Genomic DNA, 20,427 nt, shown 5'->3' with positions numbered 1-20,427 from the left:
ATTTCTGTATCTTCTTCAGTGCTATGAAGACATATCCAAATTATTTGCTGTCATGGTTCGAATTAACATCTTAATATGGTAATCGAGAGCTTTTAGCTATGAGGGTTAGCTGATCTGAATTAATTTATTAGAAGTATAAGAAATACACAAGTTAGGAAAGCAAACCCCATTTCTTCACACATATCTGTAATGTGAATTGTAAGAGAAGCAGCCGATGGGATAGATGTTCTGTGTAACTGCTTGGGAAAATGTCTATGTAAAAGGACACACTATACATTTTCGGGACACGGGTTCATAAGAATTGTGATATTCTTCCCATGTGAGTTATCACCTTGGGGCACTGTTTATAATGATGTAGTTTGGGAGAAACTTACATTCTTTTTGTAGCAGCCAGATGCAGAACTGCTTCTAATAAAATGCAAGTTTCTCCCAAACTACTGCACAGATCCACAGAGCAGACATATCACTGAAATCAGCATTGTGGGCACTACTTTGTGCTGCTCTCAGGCATGGGTATGAAAAGATGGTGACAGATTCTCTTTAACATTAGCAGCAATAACATTAAATATGATTTACCTCAATCACAAAGTGTGATTTTCATGCACTGTAAAATTGTCATGGACGACTGGCATTGTGACAAAATCACCATACCGTCGCATAAAGGAAAAAATAGGCACACAAATTGTATTAAATTTGCCAAATAAAATACTGGCTGCCCATAACTAAGCAAATCCAACAGTTTGTATAGAAAACTGTTACTTCCATGTTGAAGGAGGTCTTCTATGTATGCCTCCAGAAGTAATCCGAAGAGACATCACTAACACAGAGTAACGTAGTTATAGAATTATTTCAAGAGTGGTGTCCAACACATAATTTTTAACTCTAATGATATATTATGCATAAAGCAACGGACTTAACTCAAATAACATGAAGCTTTTGCATTCCTTGAAAATGTCTTAAGATCCGGCAAATAGTTGATTAGACTTTTTGCTGGTACAGTATTTGGATTGTACGATTGACATTGTCATTTGTCACGGAGGGCAGAAATCAGCGCGGCCACCTGTTTCTGCAATGAATAGACGAGTTATCTTACAAACAGATAGAGTGTGCTTCTGTCTTTTACAGTGCTTTGTTTATCTGCGCTCCTATGTTAGAAAATCATATTTTCTTCTACTCCTCCACCATTCTCTGCTTGTAGCAGAATACAGCTGGCTTTCCAATAACTGTGCCAAGCAGTGACTACTAACTCCCCTTGTCACCGCTTCTTCTCGTTCGTTACAATTAATGCATGCAACAAATCCCAAGAAGTCGCTCCTGTTCTACTGCTTTCGACTTTCTTTTCAGCAGCACAATTTCCAGAATTCAAGCCATCCATCTGACCGTCTCGCAGATGTTTCCTTACAATAATCTCTTGCCTCTGCTGATTTCATCACCTGCTGCCCATGTCATTTGAAACACAAGTGATATGTGCAAGGGGGAACTAACATGGACACCTGCGTTCTTCTTGTCTGGCCTGGTAGCCTTGCAGATGGCTCTCCATCAACCTTTGACTGCGGAACAGCAGACAGGGCCCCTTCTTGGGTTGCAAAGTGATAATGCAGATGGGCATCAGATATTGCAGTACTCTCTTGTAGTATAAGCTCTGCTTATTTTCTTGATACTGACACTTCCAAACCCCAGTCTAATTGTGCTGCCTAGAAAAGTAATTACTTTCTGAAAGACTGGACAGCGAAGATTCATGACAGGAAACAAATGATGACAGGCCCTCAACTGAATGATGAAAGCTTTGTACCATATGAGTAAAAAGTTAATTGCTGCCTGGTATAGCAAGCAAGGTTGTTTCTCAAGAACTGTAAGTGTTTTTCTGATTTATGCCAGGTACACCAATCCGTTGAATGTATTTGTATGATAGATTGCATTCAAATTTACAAAATAGCTGGGGATGATCAAAACCTTCTTGTGGTTCCCAACACTGGATTCTGCTCTAACTCTAGGAATTTAGATGTCGTAATGTCATCAACAGCTCCTACGTGCTAGAGTAAGTCATGTTCCAGTGGTGTACAAGAGTTAATGGATATTAATTTACAAAATTTTAGCTTATTTAAGAAGGTTTTATTTACAATGTAAATAAAATTAGTCAGTAAAATTGATGGACCACCATATTTAATGCTCTTGGGCTTATGTCATTAGCCCGATGACATCATTGACATAGTTCATTGACAAGCCTCCTCCACCGTTCAAATTCTTGTAGGTTTCTGTCTAAGTTTGTTCTTCTGAACAGAGGGGACTTTATTATGTCTTCGCATGTTGACAACGTGCCAGCCACCACAGACCACACAATCAGAAGAAATCCCATAAAAGGATAGAATATCAGCTGAAGATTAAAAGAGAGAATTATAATTGGCAAATATACAGTTCTCAGTGTGTTAGGTGACTTTAGAATTGCCATTCGTGTGGGTGGCTTGTGAGTAGAGATAAGTGAGTATACTCGCTAAGGCTAACTACTCGAGCGAGTAGTGCCTTAGTCAAGTATCCTCCCGCTCGTCTGTAAAGATTCGGTTGCCAGCGCGGGTGACAGGTGAGTTGCAGGGGGGAGCGGGGGGGAGAGAGGAAGAGAGAGATCTCCCCTCCATTTCTCCCCCGCCGGCCCCCGAATCTTTAGAGATGAGTGGGAGGATACTCGGCTAAGGCACTACTCGCTTGAATAGTTTGCCTTAGTGAGTATGCTCGCTCATCTCTACTTTTTTTTAGAAACAAGTCCCTCCTAATGTATCACGATTGAAAGAATCAAATTGTGTCATAACATGTAAAGGTGGATTAAGATGTCTGGCTGCTCCTTCTTGGGTTCAGCTGGTTCCATGTTCTTTGAGAACCTTGAGATCTACTGGTGTCAATGAATTTAGCCATTTTAACGAATATTTTCTAGTGGAACATCTTGTTAATACCTTGTCATCACTTTATTTGGCAGATGGACACACTTGACGTTTTAGATGAAGAAATAAGTGGTATGGCCAGATGTCCGTATGATGCCAAGCATGCCAATGTCGCCCTCTTTGCAGGTATGACTACGACTGCCATTTTATCACTTATCTTGAAAAAGAAATGATTAAAATAGTTTATTCTTCTGTTCATAGTTAGGGCCCGGTTACACTAAATGATTATCTTTCAGATAATTGTTGAATCGTGTGCACTTTAATTATTCAGTGTAAACACGGCCAACAACTGAAGAACGATGAGGTGAATTAAAAGCGCAAAAACATGGCAAAATAGAGCAGACGGCGCTCAAAAATTGTGGTTCTTAGAAAACGCTGCATTTTAGCGCATGTCTGTGAGGCCCCATTGAAATAAAAGGGAGCGTTGTACTGCGAATACCGCTGCATTTTGAATGCTGTGGTATTCGCGGTATAACGCTCCCTTTGAAAAAGCGCATGTGTGAGAGTGGCCTACGTTAGTCTACTCAGTGCAGTGTACATTACCATAAAGTTTGTAGAAACTATAGTTTCTGAAAATGCATGAAGCCTTTGGAGGTCATGTGTCACAACAGAGTATATCTCAGCAGGCAGCAAGTAAGGAAAGATTGTGTAGAAGTTTGATATAGTCATTAGCGACTGTTTACTTACATATTACCTCCCGTATCTCATTATAGCTTGCCAGCATATGGTACATCTGCCAAGTTGTATATTAAAAAAGGCGAATGAAAGTGGGAACGTAATCAACTACCTAATGTTTAATGAGCACTAAACTCAATTCAAGCTTTTTGTAGCACTTAGATATTGAAATTTTGTCCTGTCTTACTATCATTTGTGCCATTTGGTTAGAATTTCTATTAGACTTTGAAGAGCAATTTTGCGAATGTATAAAACTCTCATTGTTTAAATGAAATGTCAGACGTAATTGGAAATATTACTTTAAAGGAGCAGAAAGGTCAATGCATAATTTCTATGCTGAATCTCAAGGTCAAGGCCTCAAGGTTATTTTATTGAATTTTTGATTAATACAGTAAGAGGAGGTATTCTGTATAGGAATACAATACTCTAGAGTCTAGACAGAAACGCCATTCAACCAATGACAAGCAAGAGCGACATATATGGAACAACTTATCTATATTATTGAATACCTCTATTCTATGTCCAATTTAAAAGATTTTATTTAAAAAAATAAGGTTATTTTCCTCTTTATTCATGATTTTTATGCCATTTTCTTGTAACTTTACTTTCGGCGTATGACCTCACACTTACAATGCTGTTCATTTCAGTACAGCGACTGAGACATAAAACAAATCTATTTTCTAAAGCCAAGATGGATGTGTCTGAATGAAATTTTATTGCTGGCAAAATAGAAAGAACTCATCACTGCATTGGACCCCAGGGCGGTCTATCACATTATATATTATATGCAGTGGATGTTTCAGTACTCACCCCAAGTGGCCTTGTAGAAACTTTATATTTTTTTATGGTGATTTAGATGCCATTTTATGCCTCTTTCTATTAGCATGTGTATTATATAATACTCGACCACCACTGAAATATGTCTCAAAGGTATCAATCAATTGCATGTTGGACACTTATCCCTGGCTAGTGTAGAGGAGAGCCAAGTCATGAGCTGTTTCTCATTACGCTACTTCTTGTACAATGAAATGAAGAATAGGAAAGAAAAATAATCCAGAGGGAATAATGAGAGCGGGAAGAAGGATAATTTCCCATGACTCTGTTAGTGTTTGGCATGGTCCAAAATGACCATATAAACACACATACATAAGAACTTAATTGAATGCATCTGTAATAGTATCTTGATAATGATTTAGAAATAATAGTGAGTAGTGTAAAAAGTCCCATTTTGGAATGTATTACGGAGTTTGTGTCAATATTCGATTTATTTCTTGAGGGCCGAGGGGTTGTGTGATGCAACAACAAACCTCTTGAAAATGCTCCAGGGCATGGTATTGGCTCTGTATATCATTTAACTTCTCAAGTACTGAAAATGTGCAGGCATATACGATAAATTATGAAAGAAGTATTTAAGGTGACCCTGTGGTCCTGGGACAAAATTTGTCCATAGACCGAAGGGGAGGGGTTATAATTCCTGGTACCCTTCTTTCTTCCGGTTCTGTTAGCACGATAAACTATGAAGTATAATGACTCACTGAAATGGAGATCCTCTATCTTAAGGTACCTTTATACTGAGCAACTACTGTTCAGATAGTCTCTCGAACTACAGTCTTGATTTTGTTGTTGCACAGAGTGCTTATTCTTCAATGACTATCCTTTACACTTGCTCTTTCAAGAGATTATTCAGCCTGTAATTGTCCCGTGTAAAGGTACCTTTATTTCTTCTGTTACTTCGTCAAAAAGCTTGAGCAGGAATCGGAAGTTTTGATCCCAGTAATAAATTAACAAAAGGGAACGTTGGGTCAAAACCCAAGGAGTAGATGGACAGTGTTTACCTTTATCCTTATCCTCTTGTTTGAGATCAATGAAGAAGTAGCTGTAGCATTCTAAAGCCCCATTTACACGCAAAGATGATCACTCAAAAGTCATTTAAAAGATAGGGAGAATGACAGTTTGAGCGATCATTTTGCGTAAGCTGCTAATGGGCACTAATGCCCATTAGTAGCTTATTAGCTTCATTTGCATTTAAACGAGCCTCCCTTCCCTGTATGCAGAGACCAGCAGGTGGCCTGTTATCTGCATACAGCCCCTTTGCTCTGCCTTAGGACTGCAGCTGAATACAATGTTATCAGCGCTCCCATGGAGAATCACAGAATGCAGTCTCTGCTATCAGCTGGCCGGCCGAACAATGGATTTTACTCAACATAAAATCATTGTTCGGCCGAAAAGCAAATGATGGTAGCGTTTACACGCAATGATTATCGCTCAAAAGACATCATTTCAGCGAATTATGAGTGATAATCGTCCGTGTAAATGGGGCTTAATGCTACTTTGTCACTGCTATTACTAGTAACAGTAATTATATTGCAAATGACAAAAATGCAATATAATATTATGATCATTATAAATTCTCCCCCAAATTCTGTAAATTACCAAACATTGCGTTCTCACTTAATTTCTGTCCAAACATGTAAAAATATTAGACTATTATAAAAATCGACCTTTCTAACTTAAGACACATTAGAGACAGCTTTACCTAGAGCTACAACACCAGGATCTTGAGGTGGTGATTTATATCAAACCTCACATGCAATTAATTAGCAGTTAGCTAGCACATAGCATAAACCTTTCTGAAACTTGTTTCCTTGGATATTTGTTCTTTATGGAAAATAGCGACTGTTCTCTCAGATTTATTGAGGTTAAGAATTCTGATCAGCGGTAACCAAACAAAAATATGTAGACTTTTTTTCTTTGTTTATTTCATCCGCCTCCCACCACTAAGTTCTATAAAACGGCTGTATGTAATAAAAGGGTATGAGTGTATGAGTAAAATGAAACATAATACTTGGATTTAAATTCTAAATTAGCGCTGGAAATCTGAAATATTACGCCTGTCGTGGTGTATTTTGATTATTGCCAGCTTGAACAGGGATATGCTTCATCCTAGACTCCTCTGGAAACAATCATCCAATAGACACGAATCCATAGGAAGCCTGAGCTCATGAGTTCTACAGGGAGCTATACATTTTTCCCTAATACTTCAAACTTATAATCTTCCATAAACAGGCAAATGTAATGTAGAACTTTACGTGCAGACATGTGCATATATAATTTAAATAGGAGCCTAGCTAATAGGAGGATTTAGTGTGTTAGCTCAGTGCAAATGACATTTGAGTAGACTTTGTAATATATTGGAACACACAGGAGACACTAACATCAAGCCAGCACCAAGAGTCATAGTCCTCTGCATAACTTCACCCCACAGTTCATAGCTGGAATTCTTTTTCAGCATTTCCATGACAGAACTTTCTTGGGGGTTTCAAGCAGGGGCGTAACTATAGGGGATGCAGGGGATGTGGTTGCACCCAGGCCCAGGAGCCTTAGGAGGCCCATAAGGCCTCTCTTCTCCATATAGGGAGCCCACTACTATGAATAAAGCATTATAGTTGGGAGCCCTGTTACAGGTTTTGTATTGGGGCCCAGAAGTTAAGTCTGTTTCCAAAAGACTGTATAAATACATGTATATTAGTGAATGTTTAAAAAAAGCATTTTAGGTTTTTTAATTTTGCAGAAATCCATCAAAATATCACTGACCTTGTGATGGATTGATGTGAACTGTGATGAATGCAGTTCTGTAGCTTACTCCTTCTATGCCGGGTGCTGGGTATTCTGCACTTTTCTTCCAGTCTCCAGGTCTTATGACCAACATTTTGACAATGCTCTTTGTCATGCAGTTAATGGGTCAAATATATGTCAACTGCCATAAAGAAAAACTGTCTTTCTTGCCTTTAGCAACCAACCACAAAGCATTTCTTCAAAATTACAGCTGTTCTGTGATTGGTTGCTATAGGTTGCTCAAAATGATATCTGCTCTGATCGCCCCCTTCCATTGTCATCTGCTTTCATGCTGCAGTTGCTATTGATTGTGCAATGTAAGGGGTTAAATGCCAGGATCTGGGGTTTCTCCTCTCCTGGTGATTAGAACAGAATCCTGGCTGTTGGTAGTCAGTCAAGTCACCATCTTAAAAAGACATCTTGCATACTTATTTTCAGCTAGTTATACTAGTTTTTAGACATTAGTGAAGGCACCAGGATGCCTGGCATCTGCTGTCCACAGGAGTCTTATGTCATCTGGGTGCTAGGCTTCCCTTACTGCAGGTTGTCCATTTCTACCCTGAGAATACCCAAGAGTAGAGGTGAACAAACTTTTAACCCAATTCAGCAATTTGCCAAAGTTTTCATGGTATGTTGACCACTATGATTAATCAGGCAAAATAAATTCTCACATTTCAGATTTAGTTCTTGGCAAAGTTTAGAGAATTGTATTATATCGAATTCCATTGTATTCAATGGTTGACCATTTTCATAAATCAGTGGAACCGGAATAGATATAAGTAAACACAGAAATATTTTTATCTATGATCCTCAAGATTTGATTAGTGGGATTGAATTTAGACAAACTAGTCTTCTATGAAAACTGTATAAGAAATAAAGTAGTTAATTATAATTACCCATAGTAATCAATCAGAATGCAGCTGTCATTATTACAAAGCACTGGAAACGTGAACGATGGATTCTGATTGCTGTGCTAAAAATGCCACTTTTCCTTTTAAATGAATACATTAGACACATGATGTTGCAAGATTTCAGTATATTGTGTGTTATCTTGAAAAAATCTTTATTTGTACAGACTTCGTAACACCCTCTAATAATGAGGACCTCACATTCATAGAAGCATCTTGTGGTCATGTTCTTGGCAGCTTTCATATGTTTTTACACATGCATTTCATTGCATAATTTCAATTGTTTCTTGTTCACTATTTGGTAAAAATAACATTTAATTATCTTGATTAGCACGATTACTGTGATATCAAGTTTATATAGATTTGTTTATTTCTTACTACTTTGACTCAATAAAAACATGTTTTTAAAGAAAAACAGTTGAATCGGCATCACCGCATTCTAAGACTCATAACATTTTTATTTATCTAACAATGGTGCTGTGTGAGGTCTTGCTTTTTTGTGGGAAGAGTACTAGTTTTATTTGGTTCCATTTGGGGTAAATATGACTTTTGGATTGTCATCAGCAAGTATTTTTTATTTTACTGTGCAGTTCTCTATCAGGTCATTGATAAATATATTGAGCAGAATGGGGCCCAATACTGAACCCTGTGGCACCCTCACTAGCAATAGTGGCCCAATCAGATTAAAAACCATTTATTACCACCCTCTGCTTTCTATCTCTGAGCCAATTCTTTACCCAGCTGCACACGTTTGCGCACAGTCCCAGCTGTCTCATTTTATATATCAGCCTGTTATGCGGCACGGTGTCAAATGCTTTAGAGAAATCCAGATATACAAGATCAACAGACTCTCCCAGGTCCAGCCTAGAACTTACTTCATTGTAGAAGCTGATCACATAGGTCTGACATGATCAGCCCCTCATGAACCTGTGCTGATGAGATGTTATTCCGTTGTTCTCCTTGAGGTATTCCAGGATGGCGTCTCTCAGAAACCCCGCAAATATTTTTTCAATTATTGAAGTGAGACTTACCGGCCTGTAGTTACCAGGCTATCTTCCTGACCCCTTTTTGTATATTGGAACCACACTGGTTACACAATGATAGTATCTTGCATTCTACTAAACCTATAACAGCAGCCTACAAGGCTGTCGGACATGGGGTCTAAAAGACTTGAGTTACATAGCAGACACAGAGGCCTTCGTCAGGCCTTTGTTTGTCATGGGAACCCATGGGTACCTTATGATTGCATTGTTGGGTGCCGCCGATGTGTGATGGAAAGAGCCCCCTTCCCCTGCTGCAGTTGTTATTGATTGTGCAATGTAATGGGTTAAATTCGCAGGATCTGAGGTTTTTCCTCTCCTAGCAAATAGAGCAGGATCCTGGCTGTCAGTAGTCAGCCAAGTACCACCTGTGATGGTTTAAAGCTCATTAGTAAGGTCAGCAAAAGGTGTATTGACCGTCACTAAGGGGTTAAAAGGGTTATATGGGGGGGGGGGGGGATCAGTGCAGTTCAGATTTGTCACAAAACATAAAAAGTTGTATCCGCCTCACCCGGTGCCCCTCTGCTTCCTGATTTCTGCTGCAACAGCATGTACATTCCTACATGAAGAGATGGCTGCTGCAGTTTGGGGAGTTTACAACTGAAATAAGCTGTTATTGGATGCAATATTAGATGTAATTGTCAGCATCTCCCTGCTGTCTGGGATATCATCACTGCAGCTAGACTGGGCACTAGGAACGGGATATTTCCTTTTAACCCATTGTTTTTCATTGTTCAATACACTTGGATTTTCCTTGGCAATCGTTAGCCACAACAGACTATGAAACTTGAAAAATGTAAACTAATGAATTCCTTCAATTCATTTTTTCTCTTCAAGATGGAAAGCTTTATTCTGCGACTGTGACTGACTTCCTTGCAATAGATGCCGTCATTTATCGGAGTCTTGGAAACAGTCCAACTTTGCGGACCGTTAAATATGATTCCAAATGGTTGAAAGGTAAGTAAGGTTATTATACTGTTTAGCCATGCAATATGGAAGCTTTCGTGGAAAAAAAAGGACTTTGCTCAGATTCATTACATGAAATTCAAAATTCTCTTAGATGTTCCATAGCAACAAACTGTTGTTTTATGACATGTCCTAACAGAGGAACAGTATTCTAAGGGAAACTCACATGGAACACGGAAGATCTCTGCTAGAGAAAAAGCTTTTCTCCCTAACATAATGAAATGTAACTCTGGATATTAATGCACATTTATATGCCAATTGGAATCTGTGGAGGGATAGTTCCAAATGGCCATAATATGGATGCATTGTGGCTTCTGTATTATAGCTGCAGCATGAAGACCCCTGCAGGTTTACTGAACATAGATTATCATTAAACTTTATGACACTCTACGTGCAGTCCAGGTGCTACATGCTTCATACAAACACTAAAATGCCTCAGTATGGCCCGAACCAGTCCTGGCAATCCTTATGGACATTATACTTTGTACCATTAGTGGGTGTCACCCAGCATCTGTTATCTTTGTTTGAAACCTTTCACAAAGAAAAGAATATTTGGCATTAAAATCAGCAATTAGCAGTGCAGATTTTGGTGCCGAGTTCTGGGACGGCATATTCTGCAACGATGTTGGAGAATATTCCATCCCATGTGAACGGTCCCATTATGACATGTGTGGGCCAAAGAAAAGCGGCACAAAAAGTTGCTATATGAATAAGATCCCACAGTCAATGCCACAAATCCTTTTTTTGCTCCCAAAATGTCACCCAACATGTTCAAGCTTTGAACTCTTGATTTTATCTTTTTGACAGTTGAATTTGTAATTACCATATATACTTGAGTATAAGCCTATTTTTTAGCACGTTTTTTTATGCTGAAAACGCCCCCCTCGGCTTATACTCAAGTGAGGTAAAAAAAAAAAAAAAAAAACAACAACAAAACCACCATACTCACCTCCCAGCCTGCGTCTGTGTCCCCGATGCGATGGACTCCCCGGCGGTGCGGAAAGCTGCTTGAGAATTCTCCCTGCTGTCATCTCCTTGCCTCGCTTTGAATTCCCACGCCATCAGCGCTGTGTAGGTAAGCTCTGTGATTGGATCAAGCGACAGCCATTCAGAGCTGGCGCTCGATCATTCACAGCCATTCAGTGGATGACATCACTGAATGGCTGTGATTGGTTTATCGAGCACCGGCTGTGATTGGTTGGCGCTCGATCCAATCACAGCATTTACTTACACAGCGCTGACGGTGGGGGAATTCGAAGCCGAGCAGGGAGATGACAGCGGGGAGCATTCTCAAGCAGCTTGTCGCACTGCTGGGAAGACCATTGTGCCAGGGACACAGACGCCGGCTGGGAGGTGAGGATTGCATTTTTTCTTTACCTTGTATATACTCAAGTATAGCTAAATTTACACTCGAGTCAATAAGTTTTACCAGTTTTTTGTGGTAAAACTTATTGACTCGGCTTATACTCGGGTCGGCTAATACTAGAGTATATATGGTAAATTTGTCAATAAGAAAAAGACTCAATGAAATTCTTTGAACTACATCCCAGTGTATGTACTTAATAAATGTTTCCCAGTCTTATGTCCTCTTTCTCTGTTTTCAGAGCCATACTTTGTACACGCTGTAGATTATGGAGACCTTATCTACTTTTTCTATCGTGAAATTGCAGTCGAATACAACAGCATGGGAAAGGTAGGGCAAGAAATGGACGTAAATTACCTGTGCAACTGCTCTTAAGTTATCCCAGCAATAAGAGACCTTGCAATGAGAACCATTAATCACCATGACAAGGCCACCTTTTGGGAAGATTGCATTGCAGATCTTGAAACTTTATAATGTCTTTCAAGTGCAGTACTCTTATGTAGGATATTACTGCTTGAGGGAGATACTGTGTGCTGGAACTCCACAGTACTAGGAACAGATATGTGGGCAGACTACTGTCCTTGGCAAATAATAGGTTCTACCTTTAGTTTAGACATTCCATTATAGTAATACAGTATATAGGATTTTGTATCAGTCTGTATTTTTGTAACTGTGAAATGTATAGATACAAGTCCAATAATCCTTTCTATTCAAGACAGTCACTTAATAGTTTCTTCTACAGGACAAAACCTGTAATATTGTAGCTTTCGATAGTAGAATTAGGCTTAGGAATCCAGAATTATGTCTACCTCATGATCGATACTTTATCCAAAATATCTTCATACCTGAAAGCCCCCTGAAAGATTTGTATAGTTGAGTTCTATTAGTCAACCTTCTTATATACTTTTGCTTTTATGAACTTTTATACTTTAAATTTAATTGCCATTAAAAAGCTTCACAGGGAGCCAAGAAATGGTAAATAGATCACAAAAAGACTTTATTACTAATGGACTTAGATTGTAGTAAAGTGAATTTCCACTAGTGGGTTGGTTACGACTTTGCAGGGTATGCTGAGACTTTTGGTTGCACCCCACCTGCACTAAACTATGGTGCTTGTGAGATGCACAATTCAGACTAAGGGCACACTCATGCAGCTGTATATATTCAGGCTGTGTTCTATCCATATATTCCATAGACAGCACATGGCCCCAAAATTGACTATAAGGATATTCACATGGCTGATTTTTTTTTTTCACACGGACCGATGTTTCATGTTAAAAAAAAATCGCCACTTTCACAGCCCAGAATATTTCAGCGTGCATGGTCCGTGAATATCAGATAACACATGGATGGGTAGTCATAAGCCTCCCGGGTACAACTTGCATAAAGCCATCAGAATACAACCTAAGTGCTTATTCAGATGAATGTATACGTTAATATGTTCACCTGTATGAAACGTATATTCACATGAATGAAGTTAGGAGATGGCAATAAGCAGGCTGATATATCCGTGCAAACCGATCATTTGGCTTTTTTTGTGATCAAAATGCCCGTTAACACACTTGCATGTAACATCCTTCTCGTGGTTTAGAATGGCAATTAAATACCTAATTAGGGCCAGCTGTCTTCTTTTCCCTGTGTTGTACACAGGGTAATCCTCCCACCCTTTTTTTCTGCTGCCATACAAGTCTATGGCAACTTTCTGCGGCGGTACAGAGCATAGTTGCGCCTGAACGAGGGACATTTCTTCCCCTTTGCTGGCCATTCAAACTCCGCACCATAGCCCAGAAGTTAGAAAAAAAATTGCGGAAAGATAGGTCCTGCCCTATCTTTTTCTGCATCTAGTGTTCACTATGTGCCGAACAGATAGGGCAAGTCCTATATTTTCTTGGCTGTAGTATTAACGGCCGAGAAAAGAGCTAGTGAAAACAAAACCACTGAAATCCAATGAAATCAGTGACTTTGATTATTACAGTTGCATAAGGGGGGGAAAAAAACGTTTGTCTGAATCTGCCCTTAATGTAATTTTATTTTTTGGAAGTACTAAATGTTTATATAATTTCCCACATATACCCTAGTAAAGCAGAGTCAAAGTTTTAAAAGAACAGTGAGGGATGAATGTTGTAGAAGATTCGAGGAGTTAGTTCTATTTAAGAACTGTCTGGGGTGAGAATATATAACCAAGGAACACTGATCAGCAGAAGTGGAATTTGATCTCGTGTCAGTAAAGTTTACAGTTCACTTACTTATTTTTGTAACATATGCTGACATCAAACAGATATAGATGGAAATGAACTTGAACACAGGCGTAAAAAAAGAAAATCAAAAAATAACCTTGCTTTTTTAAGGTATGATGTCAGATGCAAATGTTATATCTGGAATGACTTTCTGATTTCGAGTTCTGGCGATGGTCTTTCTGTTTATAGCCATATGGAGTATAAGGATGTGTAAAAATCCGAAGTGTGCCGCCTCAGTGAATGCATTCATTTTCCAGTTAGTTAAATTTAGAATGGTACTAGTACACATCAAACTTCCTGCAGGGTAAATGACCTAGAGCCTTGCTCTCATATCAAGCCTTGTTATTCATCACAGGACTGTGGATTAGAATTCTTGTCAACTCTGTGGTTGTGTCTGGAAGCACCAGTGTCAGCATGGAATATTAGTAAATACTGGGCAATAACATGCTACACTTTTATAATTCACAAGCAGGCCACATCCGGTTGTTGCTGCTATCTTTTAAGAGTGATGATATTTTTTGCACCCTATGTTCCGTTAATATTTAGGCCTCCTGCACATGGCAGGTCCGGATTCTGACAGCAGAATCCAGCACGGAATACGGCCCTGACCGCGGCCGTTGACCCCTGTGTACCTGCACTTTTCTTCTTCTTCTGTACTGCGGATGGGCCAGCCGTCGCACCGGCGCACATGTGCAGTACAGATTTCCCCGCACCGTCGCTAGGTGATGATGCAGAATCAGCGGAGATTCTGAAGTTGACATTCTGGAATGGCCGTGGGTGGGAGTGCTTCCATCGACTTCAATAGAAGCTGTCCGTGGGGGTCTTGCACAAAAATGGAACATGCTGTGATTTTTCCTGCGCTTGCGGAAACTGCAATTGATTTCCGCAAGTGTGCAGAAAGAATCGATTTCCATAGCATGCTATTGGCAGCACTTGCTGCAGATCAGCGGTGCGGATGCCCGCCACGGATTCCGCCGCAAAGATTGATCCATGAGCAGGAGGCCTTAATCATTCATATCAAAACTATTTCAAAGTGAGGATGCAACTGAGTTCAGGTTCATATTGTCCTTACCCCTGCAGCCCTTCCATATTCAGTATATGATAATAGCAGAATTACTTGACTTTGCACGGGTCTTTTTCACGTAACTGTTTGGTTTTTGTGTTTGTTTAAAACTTTGTTTGCTACTGATATGGGTAAATTAGGTCAAACGGTTTTAGACCGGGTTTCAGCCTGTATTTGCTTCTGTATTCCAATTTCTGGTTTGTCAAGAATAATAGGTTCTAGAGAGCTAAAACTCAGTCTAAAACCTTCTGAAGCGCTTGAGTTACCTATGCGGCAAATTTGCTCCAGTTGGTTTGGCCATGCATAAGATGTTACAGAGATGCCATGCGATGGATGTGTTTTTCTCACCAAACACATCAGACTCGCAGCAGAAAGTGCAGGTTTGCAAGTGCCATATCAGTCTGAGTCTCTCTGACCATATATGCCCATATGAATGCACCCTCATTTATATTCAACAGAGTCATCTTTTTTGGGTTAGTATGCAAAGAGTGCAGACGTCTCTACCAGCACTATTGTATAGATCGTCTGACACATTGTGGGTAATATGTAGCGCTTGAAACGATTAGTAAAACAAGCTTCTAAATTCATAAGTGCAAATGCTAATTCTGCATAATCTTTAATTAAACCAAAACAAAATACTATTCGGATGACTTCAGTGATTGAAATGTCATTGAGACTCTCCGCTTATTAAAACAGATTGAGACGGCAGAGGCTGAATTCTAAAGAAGAAAGATTTGTAGGGGGTTATAGAAAAAAAAGTCGCCGAAGATCTTCTAAACATTCTAGAGAGTAGAGATTTGGAGAAACATCCGGCTTTCTGAGTAATCTGTTCTGTACAAGCAGAATGTCCTTTTGTCTGTGGAAATGGAAAGCTAAGCAGTCTTTCTAGAAATTAATTTATATATTGCAGACATCTGATCTTTTAGGGGATTTATTGCATTGCTTTAAATGGCACACTCTTATCTTTAGCAACACATGGTTCCAGCACTGAATTTTCCCTTTGGTGGATATATTTTTTTCTCCAGGGGATTATATAGCTATTGTATCCTATTACACATCCTGGCATTTTCTGTCACTGTTGCTGAGATATTGTTTTCCTCTATAGGTGGTGTTTCCAAGAGTTGCCCAGGTCTGCAAGAATGACATGGGAGGCTCTCAGAGGGTGCTTGAGAAACAGTGGACTTCATTTCTTAAAGCTCGATTGAATTGCTCTGTTCCTGGCGATTCCCATTTCTACTTCAACATACTGCAAGCTGTTACTGATGTGATCCATATTAATGGTCGCGATGTTGTGCTTGCTACATTCTCCACACCGTACAACAGGTAATTTCTGCTGTATTACACTCTTCTATAAGATTCACATCTGAATTTTTCTTCCATAATGGGTTTGTTTTCTAATCCACAATGCGGTGCTATGGATAGACAACCGTGTTCCTATTATTACAGCCAGAAATACTACCTCTTCTACTAAAAGGGAAAGTATGGTGACCTAGTATTTCACTCATGACCTCTTTATCAGGAAAGACACTGAAGAAAGAGATATTTATGGGTCTGAAGGACCCCCTAAGGAATTATTACATATACATATCTTTAAAGATCATTTTATATAATAACAAAAGCATTTTTACATAGGTACAAATCTATAAAAATAGCCAAGTATGTACTTATAAACAACAAAAGGAACATAAAGCAAACCTCCAGTTTTAAGACAAAATTCAGTCTCTGAACTGTCCCTCTGTTCCGCTGGTTCCGGGCTCTATTTTTGGTCATCCAAGATGGTTGACATTATCTTCAGACTACACCACAGTGTATTGTTAGTGCACAGTGTTCATTGTTTAGATAGAAAATTGCTACAGCCATCTTGGATAGCCAAAAATAGGATCCTAAACTAGCAGCAGAGATGAACAGTTGCAAGTAATATGCCTCCCTACCTCTCCAGTCCTGCGACAAAATGTTGTCCCGAAACTGGAGGGTTGATTTAATGTTCTACTGTAATGGTTCCCATACACCTTCGTTCAGCCAACAGCTATTTCTTGGGACTCCTGCTTTTGACTGAATTTTCATATGATTTCCATGGTGACAATGGAGAAAGCCTTAGCCTGACAACTCTCTAGGTAGCTTATCTCCAGAAAAAAAAATGACCAGTTGTTAAAATGTAACTTGTCCAATTCTACTTTCTCCAATATCATCTACTGAAGAAAAGTCAGGAAGCCTCCATACACATGTGATAGTTGTCCGATCCTGCTAAAATCAACTGGTTTAGTCGACTTTTGTCTGTGTATTGGGGGCGTTACAGAGGCATGAGGCACAAAATCCCTCCTAGTCCACTAGTTTTAATCACCTTTTTAACATGGGACAACTATCAGGTGTTTCAGCGCTCAACAGTCATCCCAGTGATAATCGCTCTTGTGCTTTCATACAGGAGCAAGGATCGTTTAGTGAATGAAGGCAGACCAGGCCACAGATCACTCTGATCACTCACCACCGTTCACAGTAAACAGGCCATCTTTTGTAGGTGAACAATGGCCTGTTTAGACAGGCTGATCATCGTTTAATCTTTATGCCTGCAGAAAGCGATGAACGAATTATTGTTAGTTAGACAAGCAACCAATACCGGCAGTTACAGTGAACAATTATTGTTAAGATTGCCATGATCCAGCGACAATCTGAACGACTATCATCCCGTGTAAAAGGACCTTACGTTGTTGACAGAATATGTATTCTTATCACTGCTGATTCAGCCTATGGTGTGACATAAACACAACAGCTATTCAGAGTCCTTTTAAATGCACCATCCTCCCTGAAAAAGATAGTAAACTAACCTATTTTTTCCAATCTTGGAAAACACAAGCGCCAAATCATGTAATTTCGATCAAGTCTTAATTGGCTGCTTTACTATTAGGCAGCATTCATTGCAAGTCTAGATTGGTCTCTGTGGCACAGTAGGATTTTTTGTGAATTAACACTAGAAATGTGTTGATGATGTCTACGGGCCAATACTTCAAAATAATAGGCCATAATTCTAGCAGCCCATTACCTGCTGTGCGAGCCCCATGGTAGAGATGTTTTCTCAGGAGATTGCTTTCTTTTTAAGTTCCCTGTAATTAGGTCTTTTTTTAGACGCCATTGAGAAAAAGGCTGTTAACAGGAACCCGGCTGGCGCTACATTTGTCTGATTTACATGGGATCGCCTTCAGTTGTCAATAGATAAGGGTCATGAGTTCAGAGCTAAGCTTCCTATGACAGTAAGGCTTCTATACAGCATGTATTTCAGGCACAAATTGTATGCATAACTGTGAAATGAGTAACAAATTCTGGGAAATGTCACATTGCAGCATCCCAGGATCTGCTGTCTGCGCTTACGACATGGCAGACATTGCCAGCGTGTTTACTGGGAGATTCAAGGAGCAGAAGTCCCCGGATTCCACATGGACCCCAGTCCCAGATGAACGTGTTCCTAAGCCCAGGTACAACTTCCTTTTTAATATATTTATATTGTCTTTGAATAAAAGTGTCTTTCAATGTTGTGTGCGTCTCATATAGGAAATTATGTTGTCAGCCCTACAGAGAACAAGTCCTGTTGTCAATTCATACTCTTAAAGGGGTTTTCAAACAATTAAAAAATAGCAGGAGGCAGAGAAGTGGCTAAAATCAAGAAAAAAACAAAACATTTGCCTCTTAAATGTCCCCCAGTTCCAGCATTGCCAGCCTGGTCCAATGCCGGAAGCTGCTGCATCGGTTACATGCTGTTCCTCATTTACATGGCCACTGCAGCCAATCACTGTGTTCATCGGTCACTTGCTATCCAAGCAGGCATGGCTGCCGAGGAAAATGATTGGCTGCAGTGGTCACATGAATTATGAATGGTACATGACTACTACAGCCAATTCCAGTAGCATACCGGGCCGATAGCATTGACATCTTTGACAGCCAACACATGCCTACAACAGCCACAATTGGTGGTTACTCAGATCACGGCTGTTAACCTTTTAAATGTTGCTGTCATGTCCCGAATGGCCCTCCTGCAATAAGATCACAGGGTTGCCATCCAGGTGTCATGGCAGCCTGGAGCCTTTTGAAGGCTTCTAGGGCTGCCATGATTGTTTACCTTTTAAATATGCCTGTGGCGTGTCTTTTTTAGGCCGCCTGTAATACAGTATTGTACTGTATAAACGGTCAAATGATTGCAAGTTCAAGTCCTCTATGGAGACTAAGAAAGATTTGAAAAAGTAACGAAAATAAAGACTATTATTATTACAAAAATAAAAAAAGATTTTAAAAAAATCCCTTTTCCCAGCTGCTGCATAAAAAAAAAAGAAAAATGTTTTTAAAAAGTTCAAAATTGGTATCACTTCATCGGTAAAGGTCAAGTTTATTAAAATATCACATTACTAATCCTGCATGGTCAACAGCACCAGAAAAAAATGTAAAAATTACAGTTTTGGGTCACATTATCTCCCAAGAAAAAATGGAACAAAAAGCAATAAAAAAGGCATATGAACCCCAAAATGGTACCAATAAAAACTACAGGCTGCCCCACAAAAAGAGTCCTAACACAGCCCTATCAAAGGAAATATAAAAATAGATTTTGAAAGTGGAAATATTAGAACTACAGAATGTAACCTGGACACAGGAGCATCACTGACCCTTTGTCATGAAAGTGCTAATGTCGGGAGACTGCTTTAATTTGTGTAGTGTTGCATAAAATGCTGTGCAAATAAACTAATTAGAATGTAGGATCATGTTTAATGGACCTGGCTGTATATCAGTAGCACACATTAGTGATGCAATTCGTGGAATTTTCCAATAATGGAGCAGAAACCACATGGAATTCAAGTATCATTTATCAGGGCATTTCACTATAATGCCCTCTCTAATCAGTAAAAAGGAAGAGTGGAAGACTCAACACATCCATGCATTAAATGCCTGTGCTACTATTTATTGGACAGTCAGATCAGCATGTGCATCAGGCAGTCAGAGAAGCGGTTCTGCCATCTGTATTTCTACAGGATCAGAGGGTCACTTTAAGATAACTTTCTGTGCTCTTCAATAACTTTACTATGGGTTTTGTTGTGATAGCAACTGCTTTTGAATGGCATAAAGCAATTTGCGTAATTGCAATTTTTTAAAACTTTTCACCTGTCAGAGCGACATGTCAATAGTTTCATCAATGGTGGTCCAGGTGCTGAGACCTTTGCTGATCGCACAAATGAAGAGGCTGCAGCACTCACCAAGTATCCGCTGCCTGTCAGCACTTCTCAGCACCTGAGGATGGATGTATAGATTTCTATAGAAGACTATGCATCTGTCTTCAGCTGCAGAGAAGGGCTGACAAGCAATAGAGATAGCTAAAGCGGTACAACACTTGGGGCAGCATTGCAGCCCCTTCACTTGTGCAAACAGCAGGGGTCTGAATGCACCACTGATCACACCAGTGTGGTAATCCATTCACTTTTAATGGGACTGCAGAGATAGCCGAGTGGCAAGCACTTGGGTATTTCCATCAGCCCATTGAAATGACTGGAGTGCCAACCACACATGCTTGGCCAGCGCGCCATTCATTCTGACATCACTATAGGGGAAAAGCGACCCCCACAGTGACTGGCAGAAGGGAACATGGGATCCTG

At 39.7% G+C, this 20,427-nt stretch overlaps 1 protein-coding gene across 3 annotated transcripts in view; it reads left to right on the top strand.

Annotated features, from left to right (window-relative positions):
- SEMA6A (semaphorin 6A) overlaps positions 1-20,427 on the top strand; it is a 203,795-nt gene that overhangs the window by 96,781 nt on the left and 86,587 nt on the right. For all 3 annotated transcript variants that reach the window (XM_066603096.1, XM_066603094.1, XM_066603095.1), the window contains exons 7-11: positions 2,969-3,059; positions 10,009-10,128; positions 11,742-11,830; positions 15,906-16,123; positions 18,136-18,267. In XM_066603096.1, the coding sequence (XP_066459193.1) occupies positions 2,969-3,059; positions 10,009-10,128; positions 11,742-11,830; positions 15,906-16,123; positions 18,136-18,267 (650 nt within the window). The remainder of the gene's footprint in view (positions 1-2,968; positions 3,060-10,008; positions 10,129-11,741; positions 11,831-15,905; positions 16,124-18,135; positions 18,268-20,427) is intronic.

Source organism: Eleutherodactylus coqui, chromosome 5, assembly GCF_035609145.1.
Source record: "Eleutherodactylus coqui strain aEleCoq1 chromosome 5, aEleCoq1.hap1, whole genome shotgun sequence".
Classification (NCBI taxonomy): Eukaryota; Metazoa; Chordata; class Amphibia; order Anura; family Eleutherodactylidae; genus Eleutherodactylus; species Eleutherodactylus coqui.
This window is presented reverse-complemented; position numbering and strand designations above follow the sequence as displayed.